Source organism: Anolis carolinensis, chromosome 6 (assembly GCF_035594765.1).
Source record: "Anolis carolinensis isolate JA03-04 chromosome 6, rAnoCar3.1.pri, whole genome shotgun sequence".
NCBI lineage: Eukaryota > Metazoa > Chordata > Lepidosauria > Squamata > Dactyloidae > Anolis > Anolis carolinensis.
The window spans coordinates 68,868,971-68,888,537 of NC_085846.1; the positions used below are offsets into that span (position 1 = coordinate 68,868,971).

The 19,567-nt window shown below is 39.4% G+C and overlaps 1 protein-coding gene across 2 annotated transcripts in view; it reads left to right on the forward strand.

Annotated features, from left to right (window-relative positions):
- The window catches only part of cpne4 (copine 4), a 281,734-nt gene extending 264,020 nt beyond the window's left edge, over positions 1–17,714 (forward strand). The window contains exons 12-16 of one of the 2 annotated variants that reach the window (XM_062958193.1): positions 3,207–3,273; positions 6,498–6,549; positions 10,525–10,658; positions 12,800–13,036; positions 17,150–17,714. In XM_062958193.1, the coding sequence (XP_062814263.1) occupies positions 3,207–3,273; positions 6,498–6,549; positions 10,525–10,658; positions 12,800–13,036; positions 17,150–17,281 (622 nt within the window). In that variant the 3' untranslated portion in view covers positions 17,282–17,714. The remainder of the gene's footprint in view (positions 1–3,206; positions 3,274–6,497; positions 6,550–10,524; positions 10,659–12,799; positions 13,037–17,149) is intronic. The other variant, XM_008112771.3, reaches the window with a different exon arrangement.
- Positions 17,715–19,567: the final 1,853 nt, after the last annotated feature.

The following is a 19,567-nucleotide window of genomic DNA, read 5'->3' on the forward strand; positions in this document are numbered from 1 at the left end:
CCATGGGTGTAGAACAAACCCCCAATGAATACTGAAGATCCACTCTAATAAATACTCAGATATTTTATAGCAATGGCATTATACTGACTCTTGCTGGTGGTATATGTTCATAAGAGCTTTTACAATAAATAAAACAAATAACTGATCGATGATATTTTAATCCACTGTGCCTTAGGACTACATCAGCCACAATACTGGGACTGGTTGCAGTTGACCAAATTTGATTGTAAATTAAATAAAATACAGTAGAGTCTCACTTATCCAACATAAACGGGCCGGCAGAACTTTGGATAAGTGAATATGTTGGATAATAAGGAGGGATTAGGGAAAAGCCTATTAAACATCAAATTAGGTTATGATTTTACAAATTAAGCACCAAAACATCATGTTATACAACAAATTTGACAGAAAAAGTAGTTCAATACGCAGTAATGCTATGTAGTAATTACTGTATTTACCAATTTAGCAGCAAAATATCACGATGTTTTGAAAACATTGACTACTAAAATGCGTTGGATAATCCAGAATGTTGGATAAGTGAGAGTCTACTGTAGTAACTTTCCCATGCTATAATTTAACAAAATAACAGGAAATGAATTTACCTACATATTTTATTGCATTGCAGTTGCAGGCACTGGCAGTTTTGTCAATATAGCTGCATGTCTAATTGTGGAATCTTTCTTGAACCAGTCTTTTTTCTTCTGCATTAAAAAGAGGTATCACAATCCCATTTAGATTTCTTCTTGGCAGGCCAGAGTTTCCAGTCCTTTTGATGCTTTTCTTTTTGTTCTAAGTTCTCATCTTCTTGAGCAATCTGAATACCAATTTCTGATGATTAAACAAGGTTTTCCTGCTTCTATCAGCACTTATTCAAAGAGAAGGCAATCAGCAGGCAATTAGCACAAAATTAAGGTTGCAGCACCCACTTTGTTCCTGACATCCCTTGTGAAAGATGGCTAGTGCCTATTTTCAAGACTGATCATCAATATACTGCAGCACTACAAGGCATTTGTTATGATTTGTGCAGCAAATTAGTGTCCCAGAAACACTGCATTCTGCTGAGCGCATAAGATATGAGTTTACACATAACGTACATTAGCTTCACGCCAGTAGTCTACAAGTAATAAATGTGGATGTTCTTGCATTATGCTTGTGCTACGGTCTATCATCTAATATTGATTTTGTTGAAACCAGTGTTCACTTTTCTAAATGTCATTGTCACAACCCAAGAGGAAGTCCAAGATAAGAAAGGAGACAGATGTGTTGATCTATATCAACAACCCAATTCTAAAGATTTTTAGCAGGAATTACATTGGGGCATTATTTCACTGTAACTCTTGATTACACCAGCAATTATTCTATTTCAACATTTGCATAAGGAAGCATTCAGTGCAAGCTGCTTCCTTTTTGAACTGGCATGCGAAAACAATTGCAGCTGTTTTGAGTCTCCTTGTGAAGAGAAAAAGTGGGTATGAGTAAACTGATGATAATGATGATGATGATGATGATTATTATTATTATTATTAATATTATTATAGTGTACCTCTAACTGAAATGACCACCAGAAAATCTCAGCCTTTATTTCTGCCATATGTTTTATTTTGCCTATTTAAGACCACTTTGAATTATAAACTCACAACAATATATTACTGTTGGGAAAATCCATTATCCTCTTAAAACCCCATACACTGTGAAGATTACATATCAGCTCACAAGAAATACAAAAGTGTACAGCAGTGGTTCCCAACCTTAGTTCCTCTGGTTGTTTTGGACTTCAACTTCCAAAAATCCCAACCAGCTTAGCAACTGTTAAGAACTATGGGAATTGAAGTCCAAAACACCTGGGAACCACTGGTGTACTGGGAGGAATTGTGTTATTGGCTTGTCTTGAGAATGTTCCCTGACTTTCAGATGGGATAAATGGGTGGGAAAAGCAACTATAAATTAGTTTTCTGAATGGGGGCTCTTCACACTAGCGATTGCTAAGTACCATGCAGCTAATATCTCAGATAACAAAAAAAATCAGAATTGGTGGGAAAGCAGAGAAGTTTTTGAGTGGATGATGCCACCTGAACCTTCTGTACAATTCAGGGAGTGACAAGGTTGGTCTAGGGATTTTTCATTTCATTTTATTTGTCTAAGCTATAGAAACCTGTGATTTATAGTTTTGTAAGATTTGAATGAATAGCCTCTGAGGATGCCTGCCATAGATGTGGGCGAAACGTCAGGAGAGAATACTTCTGGAACATGGCCACACAGCCCGAAAGACATACAACCACCATTTGAATGAACAGTTCTCAAATACAATAGATATATATAGTTATATTAAAGATAAAGTCTCAACAAAGTCATGTTCTCTCATGTGTTGTCTTAACTTCACTAATCTTATTTAATGTTTCTGCTTACAATGCTTGAATGTTCCTGCGTCTTTCTTGATTGTGGTGGTACTAAAGGCTGTTGTTGTAGAGTGGATTCATACTGTACAATTGCAATGTTTTGATTCCACATTAATTGGCTTGACTTCACTTTACCAGTGATAGTCTGGTGAGAGACTTTGAATTCTCTATTGGTCTCCCTTAAATGACAGAATTAGAGAAGGAGAAAACTCTAAGTAACTTGAATGCATTATTTGAGCATAACTTACAGCTTAATTTATTATGGGAAAACTTTCCTCCATAGTTAGATTGGGATGTAAAGTTTTACAAAATTTATTTCAAGAATTCAAAAGAAGAAAGGTGGAATCTATTGCAATCTTGTCCTTTAAAAGTGTAAGGAGGAAAACAAACACAGAGAAAAAGGAACAAATCAGTTTAAATATTTTTAAAGAACAATGAAAAATGCATAATTTACAATACAAGCCTTCTGCTGTGTGGTGTGTATGTGAAAGTGAAACAGACTCAGGACCCATCCACACTATATAATTATAGTGTGCTATGATTTCAGTTGAACTTCCATAGCAGCATCCTATGAAATCTTGGAATTTGCAGTTTATAGGTGGGCACTGTTGTTTTTTTGGATCCAGAGAGGACTAATACCACTTCAGAGTATATTCAGAGTATATTCCAGGATTCATAAAACACACCAATGGCAGTTAAATCCTAGTCCCCGAAATGTGCAATGTGTTAGGATTCCTAATGTGTGTATAACAGGGCATCATTCTGGAAGGGATCCCCCAATAAAACCTTCTGTATTTCCTTTCATTTCAGTGATAAAATGTTCCCGGTCTATGGTTTTGGAGCCAGGATACCTCCGGATTATAAAGTAGGTGTACAGGTGAATCTTCCTCATTCTCTTGGTGGACGTAGGACAGTATATAGGTTGCTGTTATACAGATACCTCATGAGTGAGAACAGGACATGGAAGGTGGAGGGGGGACTGATGAGAAAATGTCAGAACTCAGCAGGAGAAAAGGATGAGTGGCAGAAGCAATTTCCAAATCACCTGAGATGCCGAGACACTCTGCTCAAATGATATCACTATATGCATAGTTATGAGCTCCAGACCAGTGAAAATAATTTGAAAGCCTTTGGCTCTTCACATCAAATTAACATATTACAGAGTTCCCATGCCACTCAATTTCCCCTCCTGTTGTGACAAATTTTATTTTTAGAAAACAATATTTTGAAAGCATGGCCACTCAGGCCAAATATCAGATAGAAGGAATTAATATAGTGGTTTAACAAGAATCCCTTTTTAATAAAAGTATTTAAAATGAAGCAACTATAGTGTTGGATTCACTGATTGAGTGAAAGGGGTGGTTACAAATTAAATGGGGGAGGTATATATAAATTGATAAGAAAAGGAGGAAAGTCTTCCTCCCCCCCTCCAAACCATGTCCAAAATACAAAGGAGAGATGAAACCAAGAAAAGTCAAACATGCATTCTAGACTTTAGGAGAGCTGACTTCAGGAAATTTGAGGAAATACTGAATGTGATTCCATGGACAGAAATATTAAAAGAGAAGGGAGTTAATGGTGGATGGAAGTTTCTTAAAAGTGAGATATTGAAGGCAGTTGCAAATAGCACCAACAAGGAGAAAAAAACAGAAGTGTAAAACAACCAGAATGGATGACCAAAGAACTTTTAACTGAGTTAATATTTAAAAGAGACATGTACAAGAAATGGAAAAAGGAGGAAATCACCAAAGAGAAATTCAAACAAAAAACCAACGTATGAAGGGAAAAAATTCACAAGGCTAAGGCACAAAATGAGCTCAGGCTTGCCAGAGAGATTAACAACAATAAAAGGGGTTCTTTGGTTATGTCAGTAGAAAAGGGAAGAAAAAGGAAACAGTAAGGCATCTGCATGGAGAAGGTGGTGAAATGCTAACTGAGGATAGGGAAAAGGCAGAGCTGCTCAACACTTTTGTTGCCTCTGTCTTCTCACAAAAAGAGATTGTGTCCAACCTGAGCAACATGGAATGGGTGAGGTAATAGGGGAAATGCAATCCAAATAGTTAAAGAAGTGGTAAAGGAATACCTGGTTATTCTAAATTAATTCACGTCTCCAGGGGAAGACGAACTGCATCCAAGAGTATTGAAGGAACTAGCACAAGTCATTTCAGAACCACTGGCAATTATCTTTGAGAATTTTTGGAGAACAGAAGAAGACCCTGCAGACCGGAGGAGGGTGAATGTCTCTATCTTCAAGAAGGGAAAAAAAGAGGAGCAGATCATTATGAAGACAGCCTGCAATCACTTAGAAAGGAATGCTGTGATTACTAAAATTCAACATGAATTTCTCCAAAACAAGTCACACCAGACTAATTGTATCTCTTTTTTCGCTAGAGTTACAAGCTGTGTAGATGCAGGGAATGCTGTGGATGTAGCATATCTTGATTTCATGAAGGTCTTCGACAAAGTCTCCCATGAACTTCTTGCAAACAAACCAATCAAATGTGGGCTAAGCAATACTACTATTAGGTGGATGTGTAACTGATTAAGCGATCAAACCCAAAGGGTGCTCATCAATGGTTCCACTTCATCCTGGAAAGAGTGGAGTGCCACACAGTTCGGTCCTGGGCCCAGCATTGTTTAACATCATTCCCTGCCCAGACATTAAAACAAACCTAGAAGCAGTGTCACAGCGGAGAGATTAGGCGGGATTGGTGCTTCTTGTAGGTTCTTCTGGGATGAACTAAACTCTCACCTTTCATCACTCATAATCAGAGAAGGGGATAGTTCTTTAGATAAGACCCAAGATACAGTACTTACATTGACCTATGAATAAGTCAGCCCAGATTTTGGGTTCATTTCTTGACTAAAAGTTCTAGACTTTTATATGGTAAGGCAGCTAGACTCCTATAATAAGTACTGAGCAATATATGACATTTCCTGTTTCCTTCCTGACTTTTTGCTAAGCAAGCAAACATGTAGCAGTGAGCAATAATAAGAGGAAGAGCAGTGCCTGGCAAATATGGCAATTAGAAAATAGACTCATTAAGGCACAGATCCGGTTAGGGGTATCTTGCAAAATAGCTCTCCAAATACTTAGAATTTGTGCTGTTGAAAAGACTCCTTACTGTAGCTTGTGCTTTGAACTGTGGTCTTACTTGGTACTTCCATTATTTACTGAACTGGATGACTGACTCATCAGACAACCATGTGATATAAGATTGTTTCAACTTTAGACGAGTTTGGGAACATTGCCTTGCACATTAATGCATTAATATTAACAAACTTTGTCTTCTTCCCCTGTTATGTATTTTGTGGTATCAGGGGGTTAGAGAAATTAGTTTGCTTTGTTATCTGCTGGTAAGATGCTCCCTTCGGCATTGCGTAATCACAGAAATGTTAGGGTGCATCTACACAATATGATATCATGCAATTCTGAAAACGCTGGGAAAATGATCCTTGAATATTAAAATGTTTTTTTCCCACTCTTTATAGACATCTAGCCAGAAAGCTAATTACTGTTAAGTGCTTAATTGTAAGGCCAAATATTTTGCTCAGAAAACATCACTGAACATTTAAACTTAGTAAATTAAGGATACACAGTAGTTTAAATGCAACAGATCCCCTCTGAATTTAGACTGATTAGTATTTGGATGGGAGTCTGCCAATGAATATCAGGTGCTCTTAGCTATATTTCAGAGGCAAGAACTGGCAAAATCACTTCTAAGTATTTATTGTCTAAGAAAACCCTACACAATTCCTGAGTTCACTATAAATCAATAGATGATTTGAAAGCATGCACACAGAGTTGTGTTAACTTGTCTCAAAATGGGAATGCAGCAAACATAGTGATGATATTGACATTAATTTTGAAATCTTCTCTTATCAGTAGAAGATATATTCCAGTGACTAAGCTCTGGGAAAACACATTCTGCTGATCCACAATACAAATTTCACAAGTGGAAAGCAATGGAATATACACTCTAAGAGAAATATTTTTAGTGACTAGACAGATAGCCATATGTCCATCAGCTGCTAGGGATGAAAGTGAGTCACTTTTCTGATTTAAAATGCTATTGTGGGGGGATTTTGGTTGTTTTACAGGTCTCACATGATTTTGCAATCAACTTTAATGAAGACAACCCGGAATGTGCAGGTAATAATTCTAGTATGTCAAACAAGCTGACTCATCTCAGCTAGTCTACTTTTCCCTATATGGAGTTTAGCGTGTCTGGTAATGTTTAGATTACCTTGAAATATTGTATAAAGCAGTGGCTTCAAAGTTGAACCTCCAGCTAGCAGAAGCACCAGCAAGCATGGATAATTGTGAAAGATTCTGGGTGTTATGATTCACCAACTTTTGGGGATCCATAGATTGGGAAATACAGTATTTGTATAAGTTATAGGATCGACTGAAGCACAGGCTGGAATAGCATATGACCAAACACTTGTGCAAGTGTTTGGACTTCTTGCCAGGTTCTGTAAGGAGGCTTCCGTTATGTAAGAATTGACTTGGTTTGCACAGCAGTCTACAGCGCTTCTAAAAAGATATGTACCCCACATCTTCCTCCACCAGTCTGAATGTGTCTGTTTCCTCCACAATCTACGAAGTAAAGCTGTTGTAGCACTCCATTGTCTGAGCTCTCAGCAGTATTATTTTATCCAAAACTACGCACTTTAGACACCTTCCTAATGAGGAATGAATATATAGATCTTATCTGCCCTCATTATTATAAGATTATAGTATATTACAAGATTATATTATAATCTTATATCTGCCTACTTACAGATCAATCCTTTTGAATTTAGAGGAACTAATTTCTGAGAAGTCATTTGTAGGATTATGCTATAAATCCTTGTTTCTGTCAGCTAGTTGCTTAGATAAAAGGGATCTCTGGTGAAAGCTCGTGTGACTGATTTACTGATAATTATTATTTCTTCATATAGATAGTCTCAAGTTCAATGATTGTCAGCTTTGAGACAAGGCTGTAAAATATCCTGGAAAAGCCCTGCCTATTTCTGTATACTACGGCTGGGGATTTGTGGAGCCTCCTGATATTCCGGTTACCAATTCCCTATTTCTCAACCATCATAGCCTATAAGGGATGATGGGAATCATTGTCCCAAAATTCTGGAGGGACAAAGATTTTTCTACCTCTTTTATATACACCTATTTTTGTAAACAATACCCTTGGGGGACAGTACTGAAATATGTGGATCAGTTATCTGGATTTAATGCAATTAAGTTGCTTATGGAATCATTTTAATTTTCCTGCTTCTTAGCAGGGGGTTGGACTGGATGGCCACAAGGTCTCTTCCATTTCTATGACTATATTATTCTAATTGTTTTGAACGTGAGTCATACTGAGCACAATAGGAATGTTTGAGATCGGCATTTCCAATGAAATGTAAAATTCAAAAAGCTGTGGGCAAATCATTCCATAAAATTCAAGGATTATTATTATTTTTCAGATATCCCCAGTATGGTTCTTTTAGAAAAAATATCTCTTTAGAAAATGACTTTTTTCTAACTTCTTTGGTTCAGTATAAACAAATATTTGATTAAGAGCAGCAAGAGAAAAATAAACCTACCAAGAAATCTATAAACCTCAATCTATTGAGATTACTGAAAGCCTCTACTGACTATAAAAAATGGAATGCCTTTGCAAAGTGTGCTAATATCACACAGTGCAGTTAATATTGGCAATATGCACAGTTAAATGCTGCTGGTGAGAAGGAAAGCTAGGCTCATGAATTATATATGGCATAACATCTAAAAGAGGTCAGGTCAGCAGGGGAGAGCTGCTTTGAACAAATCCTTCAGAGTCGCAGCTGTGCAGAATAAATTGGAGAATAGATCACTTGCGCGAGGAGGAAATTACAGGAATCACTTTTAAAATTTATTCAGAGGAAACTCTGGTCCTCACAAAGCTGACCCTGCCATTAAGGCAGCCACGTAGGACACGTGATACGGAAGGGTAAGAGGCTGCAACAAGACATTGGAAGATAGAATATTGTATCTCATGAGGATGCTCTGTTCCCAAAAACTGAACTGTTGTCTCCAAGTGTAGGAAAAGATGCTGCATCCTTAATGTATGACTGTCTAGAATCCATTTAAATGGACACCGCCGTGGCGCAGTGGATTAAACCCTTGTGCTGGCAGGACTGATGACTTCAAGGTTGGGTTGCTGACCTGAAGGTTGCCGGTTCGAATCCAACCTGGGGAGAGCGTGGATGAGCTCCCTCTATCAGCTCCAGCTCCATGTGGGGACATGAGAGAAGCCCCCCACAAGGATGGTAAAAACATCAAAATATCCAGGCATCCCCTGGGCAATATCCTTGCAGACAGCCAATTCTTTCACACCAGAAGCAACTTGCAGTTTCTCAAGTCACTCCTGACATGAAAAAAAAATCCATTTAAATACCTACAGAAAAGTAAAATTTTGTCTTGCTGCAGCAGTCTTGAAGCTGTCATTACGTACTTTCTTGGAATGGTTTGTCAAAAGGCTGACTCCTTTGAATAGCCTCAACTAAAGCGATGGAATTTGGTTCACTCATCATTCAAGAATTGATTCAATGGGTCTACTGTAGTCAAGAGTACAAGTAGTGAGAAGGAAAGGGACCAAGCATCTTCCCAATGCTGCTTTTTTACCCCTCCCCACTCCAAACTCCCCCATGCTGCCAACCACCTGACCATAGAAGGAGGGGCGGTTCAACCGGTAGTCAAACTACATGGTTGCTGAAGGCACCATCCACTGGGGGGCGCAGTTGAGGCAAATCCAGGTGCTGTAAGGCTGGTGAGCAGCTTCTTCTTTTTTCCCCCCTTTTTTCCCCTCCTCGCTGGGAAAGGGCACACTCTCCGGGTGAGGAAAACCCATGGCACCTCCTCGTTTCCTCCAGCAAGGGCCTGGCTGAGGGAGATCCAGAGCACCACCTCATTTCTCAAAGGGACAAGCCCTTATGCCAGCTGGAGCAAGGGCATGTCCCTCTGAGAACCGCAAGGCATGCCTCGGATCTCCCTCAGCCAAGCCCTCGGAATTTCCTCCAGCATGGACTTGGCTGCGGGAGATCCGGGGCACCTCCTCGTTTCTCGGAGGGACAAGCCCTTGCTCCAGCTGGAGTTTCCTCCAGCATGGGCCTGGCCGAGGGAAATCCGAGCACCTCCTCATTTCTCGGAGGGACTAGCCCTTTCTCCAGCTGGAGCAAGGGCTTGTCCCTCCGAGAAACGCGAGGCATGTCCCGGATCTCCCTCGACCAGGCTCTTGCTGGAGGAAACTCTTTCCTCCAGCAAGGGCCTGGCCAAGGGAGGTCTGGGGAGATGTTCCTCGGCAAGCCCTCACCCCTTGGGAAGCACCCACGTGGGGTGCTTCCCAATGGACGAGGGCTTGGCCCATTGAAGCACCCCACGCGTGCTGCTTCCCAAGGGGCGAGGGCTCTGGACTGAGCCCTCGCCCCTTGGGAAGCACCCCGTGATCGCTGCAGCGGGGTGCAGTGCTTCCTCCTCCCTCTCCCTCTTTTCCTCTCAAGCTCCCAAGGTTTGGGGGGGGGGCAAAATTCTGTTCACTTACACTTGAAAATTACCTAGGGCTGGCCCTGCATAGAAGGTGAGTATGCAATTCAAAAAAGCATCCCTTGCACTTTGCCATCCCTAAATATCATTTTGCATATCCAGAAATGAAGTACTGGTATTTTGGTTTTTGGTTTGCTTTGATTAACTTTTGTGTTTTTCTTGTATGTGTAATCCTCTGATGACCCAGAGAGGAAAATGCCCCCAGATAGATAGATAGATAGATAATTACTAACTTCGATCAATAGAATTAATCCCCCAAATTTTGCTTACTTATTGCTCCCAATCACAGGCTCCAGACTATCCTTCTGGAGAAACAGAATAAGTCTGTTCTGCCTCCTATGTGATAACCATTTATTTAGTCACTTGAAGACAATGGTAAAAGCACAGAAAAGATTAGTTGTCAGTCTGCTTAGCCTATGTAAGGAATGAACAGGCACCATCTTTGTACTTGTCTTCTCACACAAGGAAACAGACCTGGTTTCTTATTGCGAATCATTGCCATTTTGTTTCATGACTACCTTTAACACTATTTGCTTCTTATATTTCTCCCCATTACCTAAGGGATCCAAGGAGTGGTTGAAGCCTATCAGAATTGTCTCCCCAAACTTCAACTTTATGGGCCTACAAACATTGCACCCATCATTCAGAAGGTGGCTAAATCGGCATCAGAAGAAATAAACACCAAGGAAGCATCGGTAAGAATTAGAAATCCTGCTAACAAAATTTGGCCTCTTTTTGGGAGAGGGGTTGGCTGTCTCATGAAAATAATGCATATTAACTACCTACTAGTGTATTTTAACCTCCCACACACACACTCGTCTTCCATGTGATTAAAGACATAAAAGGATGGATTTCCCTCCACTCTTTCAGTGCATACATTGAATCTGTCTCTTTTTGTGGTGACTTACATTGAGAAGCAGGATAAGGATGAGATATGTAACATATCCACAATTGAGTAACTATGAAAGAATGTGATTATCTATATATAAGATGAAAATAGTGTGTCCTGATCATAGCAGTACTATATTGTTTACCAGTAGTGTTCATATAATCATTATCCCAAGCTTCTGTCCCTCTAGAGTTGTATTGTTTGTTTACTCATTTATTGAATCTATATTCTGCATTTCTCCCAACATGGGATGCAAGGTAGCATACAATATTTTACAAGCATAATACAATTAAAAATTGTTAACACAAAAGTTAAAACATCAATTAAATTTCTGTTAAAAAACATAAGTCAACCAACTGGATCTCCCAGGGAAGGCACTCCTGTATCCTCACCAAGTATGTCTATGATGGTGATAGGATGAAGAGAAAGCTTTCCCCTATAGATCTGAGAACATATACAGTATAGGAAGATATATATTTTCAAACAGTTGTGATGTGGCAGTTGTATCCACACTGATGTGGGTAAAGTCTTGAAACCATTCTCCTTACCAGACACTTAGTTTCTTTATTGTTTGACTTAGTAATAAGAGTGTCGTCACAGAAGCCACCAGCTTTTATTTATTGTTTTCTTTCTATAGACAAAGAAAGGGCTTGTAGAATTCTCTACCTCAGGAGCCAAAATAATGTGTGGTCAAGACTAGTATGCTTCTTGAATTTGAGGGAGAGAGCACCATTTGTTATTATACCTAGAGCACCAAAGTATCTCAGACCATCCTTGGAAGGAAAGTAAATATATGGGTGATGCTATCATTCTTCTTAAGGAAGCCAAATTTAGGATACAGCAATTGATGGGAATACAACAACCCACAATGATTAAAAAGTTACACATGTCTTAGAGACAGCAGCAATAATAAGATAAAATAGTCTGGAAGGTTGGGTTGCTGACCTGAAGGTTGCTGGTTTGAATCCAACCCAGGGAGAACACTAATGAGCTCCCTCTGTCAGCTCCAGCTCCCCATGCAGAGACATGAGAAAAGCCTCCCACAAAACATCCAACACATCTGGGTGTCCCCTGGGCAGTGTCCTTGCAGGCAGCCAATTCTCTCACACCAGAAGCTACTTGCAGTTTCTCAAGTCACCCCTGACACGAAAAAGTAACATAAAATCTCTTAACATTTTTGTATCCTATGATTATGATTATTATGATTATGATTATTTTATTATGACACAGCAAACAAGATAGATGTGATGTATTTTCGGATGGTGCGTGCAGATCCCAGTAGGGTGGCCTTTTGCAGTTGGCAGATCGTGATTTTGTCAATGTCTATTGTTTCCAAATGCCAGCTGAGATCTTTTGGCATGGCACCCTATTATTATTATTATTATTATTATTATTATTATTATTATTATTATTATTATATTTATTTATACCCCACTCAAAGCAGCTTGACATAAAAGCGGCTTGACACCTATCCTAACCTCTCTGAGACACAGGATGATATTATTAGAGATTACTCCTCCTTCTCTCCATCTTCTTTTTGATCTCATATTGCTCCAAAAATTATATTTAGTCCAGTCCTCCTCTTCTATCTTAGCTGAGTTTATAACTTTGAGAGAAATTTCCTATCTCTAATGGGGTTCCAATAATAAGACTTCAGTTTGTTTTCTATAGCCAATGGTGTCGATGCTCCTTAACCAGAATAGCTAGCTGCTGCACATACACACACACACACACACTGTGAACAATATTCTTGTTAGGAATTAATATTTACTTTGTTGTATATCACCTTTAAAAAAGTCATTCCCCCTTTCACCTTCATTAAGAGCATACCAAAAATAATCACCAGTGAGGGCAAGGGAGGATATCGCAGCAAATCTTTGAAACATTTATTTCACTGACAGGTTGCTAGAGATGGGGCTTTGATTTTCCTTTTATAAAACCCTTTAGCAATATTTCATCTTGCTGATTCTGACGGACGGTGTCATCACAGACATGGCTGATACCCGTGAAGCCATTGTTCATGCCTCCCACCTTCCCATGTCGGTCATCATCGTCGGAGTCGGAAATGCCGATTTCAGTGACATGCAGATGCTAGATGGAGATGATGGCATCCTGAGGTCTCCCAAGGGGGAGCCTGTGCTTCGCGACATTGTTCAGTTTGTGCCATTCCGAAACTTCAAACATGTAAGATTCATTTTCACTGTGTTCTCTTTGGGAAATGGCTGTTTCTTTGTCCAGGGATTCTGACACTGGTGTAAGTCCTATCTTTCTGTCATGGCTAACCTTAGGTACAAGGTTTATTTTGAAAAATGTAAATTCAAATTGCATTGCCTGTGATTGGCTGGTAATTAAAATGAGAGCAGCAGCGGATGGGAATTTAATGCATTCCTTTCCTGCTTGGGTTCGAAGGAAAATCCATAGAAGAAATTGGAGATGCTTCTCAAATTGATTTCTGCTAGTGCATACTCTTAAAACCTTTTTTGACAGTTTATTTAAACCAGGCATTCAGAACTTCCTGAGGAAGGTTATCTTAAATAATTCACTTATTAATAAGAGTACAGTTGGCCCTCTGTGTCATAAATTTTGTATCCATAGATTCAACCATTAATGGCTTGGGAAAACAATTAAGAAATCGAAAAAGCACACCTTGATGTTGACCAGGGGTTTCCAAACTAAGGCCCGTGGGCCGAATGTGGCCCTCCAAGGTCAATTACCTGGCCTCTGTCCTAAACTTTAGACTTAGAGTTGACCTAAGTCTGAAACGACTTGAAGGCACACAACAACAACAATCCTAATTTTGGACTATTTCATCATAGTCCGACCCCCCAACACTCTGAGAGATTATGAACCGGCCCTCTGCTTAAAAAGTTTGAGGACCCCTGATGTTGACATTTATGCTTGGGATATCATTTTACCACATCATCGTATACAATGGACTTGAGCACACACAGTTTTTGTTATCCAAGGGCACACTGTATACTTAAGATGCTTTTGAGCATCTTAAGACATATCTCAATTTCTTCTGTAAATTTCATTGGATGCTCACCTGTTTCTGCTTTGTTTGTCCTGAGAAAAATGCTCATTCTGAAGCTAATATTTACTGTCATAGGGGACATTCTACTTTGTGTAAATCAGTGGTTCCCAACCTTTGGGCCTCCAGGTGTTTTGGACTTCAACTCCCAGAAATCCCAGCCAGCTTACCAGCTGTTAGAAAGTGTGGGAACTGAAGTCCAAAACACCTGGAGGCCTAGAGATTGGGAACTACTGGTGTAAATCTACACAATTTATCAAGGTATAAGCTCCACCAAATTTAACATGCAACCAGGAAACAAAAACCTTTGACCTTGAAAGTCATAAAAGTAGAGGACCAGTTAACTGTTTGGCTGGTATCAAACTATAGGATAATTAATAATAACATTTTCTATAACCAGCATGTATTTTGAAGAAGTCTTATTCTCTCCTTGAATTTTTCACTGAGTGCAAAAACTAATTGGAAAATACATTAAAACCTGTGAATGTTGCCCAGCAGGAGAAAATACTTTTGAAATTTGTTATGTTTACTGGTGAGAATGAAGTAAACAAAGATTTATATCACCGGTCCTGTGTTGTGCCACTTCAAAGAGAAAATACACACTAAATTCTACAGCATTTTCAGCCAGTCTCTCACCTCTGCAGTTTTGGCATTGAGCAATTTTTGTCCCAGAAAGAAAATTACTGTCATCTTTTATCAGCATGAAGAATATACATAGTAAAGACAGACAAATTTCTAGATGATGCTCCTAATCATATTTAATAAAATGAATTCAGTAGGATCATTTAAAATAAAAGTATGAGTATGCTATTTTTTCCAATAATAATAAAAAAGCAAGCATTGGGTTGCTGTGACTTTTCCGGCCTGTATGGCCATGTTCCAGAAGCATTCACTCCTGATGTTTCACCCACATCTATGGCAGGCATCCTTAGACATCTGTGGGATCTGTTGAAAACTAAGCAAGTGAGGTTTATATATCTGTGGAGGCCCAGGGTAGGAAAAAAAAACTCTGTCTGTTTGAGACAAATGTGAATGTTGCAATTGGCCACCTTGATTAGCATTGAATGGCCTTTCAGCTTCAAAGCACGGCTGTTTCCTGCCTGGGGGAATCCTTTGTTGGGAGGTGTTAGCTGGCCCTGATTGTTTACTGTCTTGAATTCCCCTGTTTTTCTGACCATGAAAGCCTTTGACAACAAATCTAATATTTATTGTGTGAAATTATCTCATTTGTATCATATTTCCCACATTTATATTTGAATAATAATTCAGTCATTAAAATGAATTGTAGCTACAATCATATATGGGGAACGTTGTTTTCATTTGAGTGAGGCTTACTTTTGAGTAGACATGGACAAGATTGCAGCATAAGACAGTCTCCAAATATGGGTAGAAAATTATTGTAGCACACGGAATATATTTTTATGCCATTTTCTCTGACATTTTATGTGTTTGTGTGTGTTTCTGCCTTAAATTTAGTCAACTTTCTGTATCAAAGGGTTCAAACATCCACAGTTTGAATACTGCCCTCTCCCTTCCCACTTTATATAAGGGACACCATTGTATTGCACTATTGTATATAAACACAGCTGCCAATTCACATTGCAGCCCCAGGTTCTGGGAGGTGGTTGGCAATGCAGCAGTCAGTTGCCCTCCTTCCTACGGAAGTACAGAGGTGCCTGGCCACCAAGTATGCACTCCATGTGTTCTCTGGTACAAAATACAAACTGAGCCAATGTTAGGGTCTTTAACTAAGTCTATACTCCTATCACTATGGTAAAAGGAACCAAACTGATGCATTTGAGGTAACAAAAAGTGTGTTGGCCAGTGTAACAGCAAGGCAAAACCTGCACATTCACATGGGACAATAAAAACAAGAAAGCTTAACTTTAAAATGGTAGAAGCACAAAGTTGTGGCAAGGAAGCACAAAGTGAAGAGGCATAACCATCATTTTTTCATACTCTACTCATTCCCACCTCCCACTCTTGCTCTCTCTCTCTCTTCATGAAGCCAAACATAAAAGGAATAAAAACCACGCAAAATGAACTAATCCAAAGTTCCTCACAGTGAACAAGAGCAAGCAGACAGCAATCTTCCAAATCAGACAAGAGCACAAGGCATGGAGGCTGTTCCCTTGAAGTCCTAAAGCCCTGTACTTTCACGCTAGTGCTTCCTCTGGTGCTGGTGCTTCCTCTGCCACTAGCACTTAACTCAAAATGCTGCTCTCATGTCAAAGCAAAACCAAGCCAATTATCAACTCTTCACTCAAAATGCTCTTAATTAGAGGTTTCACTGCTCAATACCTTTCAAAAGACATTTTAAATACAAACATATTATTAATAAAATATTAGCAGTAAGAGAACAAAAAGTATTTGATGATTTCTCTGCCATCACATAATTTAGAAATATATGGAGCTCCTGGTGGCGCAGCATGTTAAAAAGCGCTAAGCTGCTGAACTTGCGGACTGAAAAGTCGCAGGTTCGAATCCAGGGAGCAGAGTGAGTGCCCGGTTCTAGCCCCAGCTTCTGCCAACCTTAGCAGTTCAAAAACATGCAAATGTGAGTAGATCAATAGGTACCACTCTGGCGGGAAGATAAAGGTGCTCCATGCAGTCATGCCAGCCACATGACCATGGAGGTGTCAACCGACAATGCTGGCTCTTTGGGTTAGAAATGGAGATGAGCACCAACCCCCAGAGTTGGACATGACTGGAAAACCTTTGCCTACCTAGCAGAGAAAAGACAGATGCAGTGAATTTAGTTTTAGAATTGTGCATTAATGGAGAATTATAGGATTCTCAGCTACCAGGGACAATCTGGAAAGCTGAAACAGAAAAGCAAGATGAAAATCAATAAATACTCAGAGCATAAAAACCCTTTATAGATCTGTAAAGGTTTTCCATGAATAGTGATTATAATGGTAAAAACAGTAGAAATTTCTTTGTCTCTAGACAGCTGAGCAGCTGGATATGACTACATGCTTAACTGAAGTTAGACCATTGTGTGAATAACAAAGTGAATGACAAGTGCCACATGCTTCATAGAGTGTGATAATATTACAGCAGATCATTTAACTGGGCAATCTGAACAAAGTTGCGCTATTTGGCATATCCACAGATGCTTGCTTTAAACCCAAGTGGTTGACCCAATATTATTAGATAGCACCACAATGTTGCTGTTATTATCTTTACATTGTTGATTATTAAATAGTTGGCATCCGATGTCCAGAAGGGAATTAACAAATGTTATTTTCTACTGTTTCCTGCAGGCATCTCCAGCTGCGTTAGCAAAAAGTGTTTTGGCTGAAGTTCCAAACCAAGTGGTGGACTATTACAATGGGAAAGCGATTAAACCAAAATGTATGTCAGAGTATGAGTCTTCCAGGACACTAGCTCCTTGAACTTCCTTGGACCCTTTTAAAGAGTTCAGAAATGCTATTACTTACAACTCCTGTACTTAAATGAAAATAGCACGTTTCGGTGATTTTTAACTCCAATAATTTTTTGCATGTGTAGCCTAAAGGCTTGCGGGTAAAGATTAAGCAATTGTACTGTTGAAGACTTTTTATGAGAAAAACAAAATTATAACTCTTGACATTACAGCATGTCGCCTTGAAATGAAAAGTTATCTGTATCTGTTTTTTATACAGGTTTGTTGAAATTTTGCTAAATTTCTTATAATCTTTACACTGTAAAGCATTTTGAAACATTTATTGGAAGTTGATAGTGAAAACGTATTTGGGTTTATCTGCTATGAAATGAAAAGATTTTTTCAAAATGGCAGATGCATGGATTGTATTTTGCATGTTCCAAAATAAAAACAACAGTTTTGCAGTTGTTGTGTTTATTTCTAGTCACAAAAGTGCCTGCTTGAAAATTTCATCTACCGTCCCATTCTCCAAATGTTATGTTAAACATATGCCTTAGCCACAAAAAATAAACCACTTTAGATTGTTATACTCCCAAAGCATGAATCTATGGTGTGTTTCTAACAAGCATGAAAACAATTTGTTAATGGTGGACCTAAAAAGATTGTTTGGAGGCTCTGTAAAGTTCATACAATTTCTGTAACACCAGGAAATTGTAGCTGTTGCATTACCTAATGTGTAGGTCAGGCCTGCACAACATGCGGCACAGGGACCAGATGCAACCAACACAAGGAGTTGGTGCAGCCTGTAGAGCAGTTGTTCTCAACCTGTTGGTCCCCAGAAATCCTAACAGCTGATAAACTGGCTGGGATTTCTGGGAGTTGTAGGCCAAAACACCTGGGGACCCATAAGTTGAGAACCATTGCCATGGAGAGATGAAGCATAAAACAGCAATCCTAATTAATCATTAATTATACCTGTACTTGGGAAGTGAGGTGCTAAAAACCTATCTGTGATTCCAAGAGATTTAGCTATTTTATGTTGATCCTTTACTACTGCCAAGTTGTGTGTGAACTGCTTCTCAGGGCAAAACATTCTCCACGTAGGAGTATTGAAATATATAGTCTTTTGATCTGATCTCACATGGCTTTTCCTAATGTTTTCCCAAGGCGGGAAACGGGAATAATTAGCTTCATGTATGCAGCAGTGGGATTATTTTTCCAAGCATCTAGTGATTTTCCTTTTATTCAGCTACTTCTCACCCACTTTGCTATGCCTCTCCAACACTTATGCCTTCAAATTACTGAAGAAGAAAAAATAAAACCCGCATTGACCATAGCAGGACTTAACATCTGAGTAGTGAGTGGTCAGAAACTGTGAAAACAATAGATGCCAATCAGTATGCGAGGTCTGGTTCAAAAAGGACTAGAAATTTAGATCTTGCAAATAGATTTGCACATTCCCTTGGTAAACAACTCCTTAAACTTTGGGTTGTTGTATGTCTTTCGGGCTGTGTGGCCATGTTCCAGAAGCATTCTCTCCTGACGTTTCGCCCACATCTATGGCAGGCATCCTCAGAGGTTGTGAGGTATGGATAAACTAAGTAAGGAAAGGAAAGAATATATATCTGTGTCCAAGGTGTGGCAAGAGTCCTTTGTCACTGGGAGCCAGCATTAATGTTTCTGTTAATCACCCTAATTAGCATTGGAGATGTTTTGTCCCTTGCCTGGGGGCATCCTTTGTTCAGTCAAGCCTTCATTGTGTTGGTTCCCATCTACTGTTTTGATTTTGGAGTTTTGTAATACTGGTAGCCAGATTTTGTTCATTTTCATGGTTTCTTCCTTTCTGTTAAAGTTGTCCACATGCTTGTGGATTTCAATGGCTTCTCTGTGTAGTCTGACATGATAGTTGTTGGAATGGTCCAGCATTTTTGTGTTCTCAAATAGTATCCTGTGTCCAGGCTGGTTCATCAAATGCTCTGCTATGGCTGATTTCTCTGGTTGAATTAGTCTGCAGTGCCTTTCATGTTCTTTGACTCTTGTTTGGGCGCTGCGTTTGGTGGTCCCTATGTAGACTTGTCCACAGCTGCATGGTATCCGGTAGACTCCTGCAGAAGAGAGAGGATCCCTCTTGTCCTTCGCTGACCGTAGCATTTGTTGGATTTTCTTCGTGGGTCTGTAGATAGTTTGTAGGTTGTGCTTCTTCATCAGCTTCCCTATGCGGTCAGTAGTTCCCTTGATGTATGGTAAGAACACCTTTCCTCTGGGTGGATCTTTGTCTTGACTCTCATGGCTTGTTCTTGCCCTTGCAGCTCTTCTG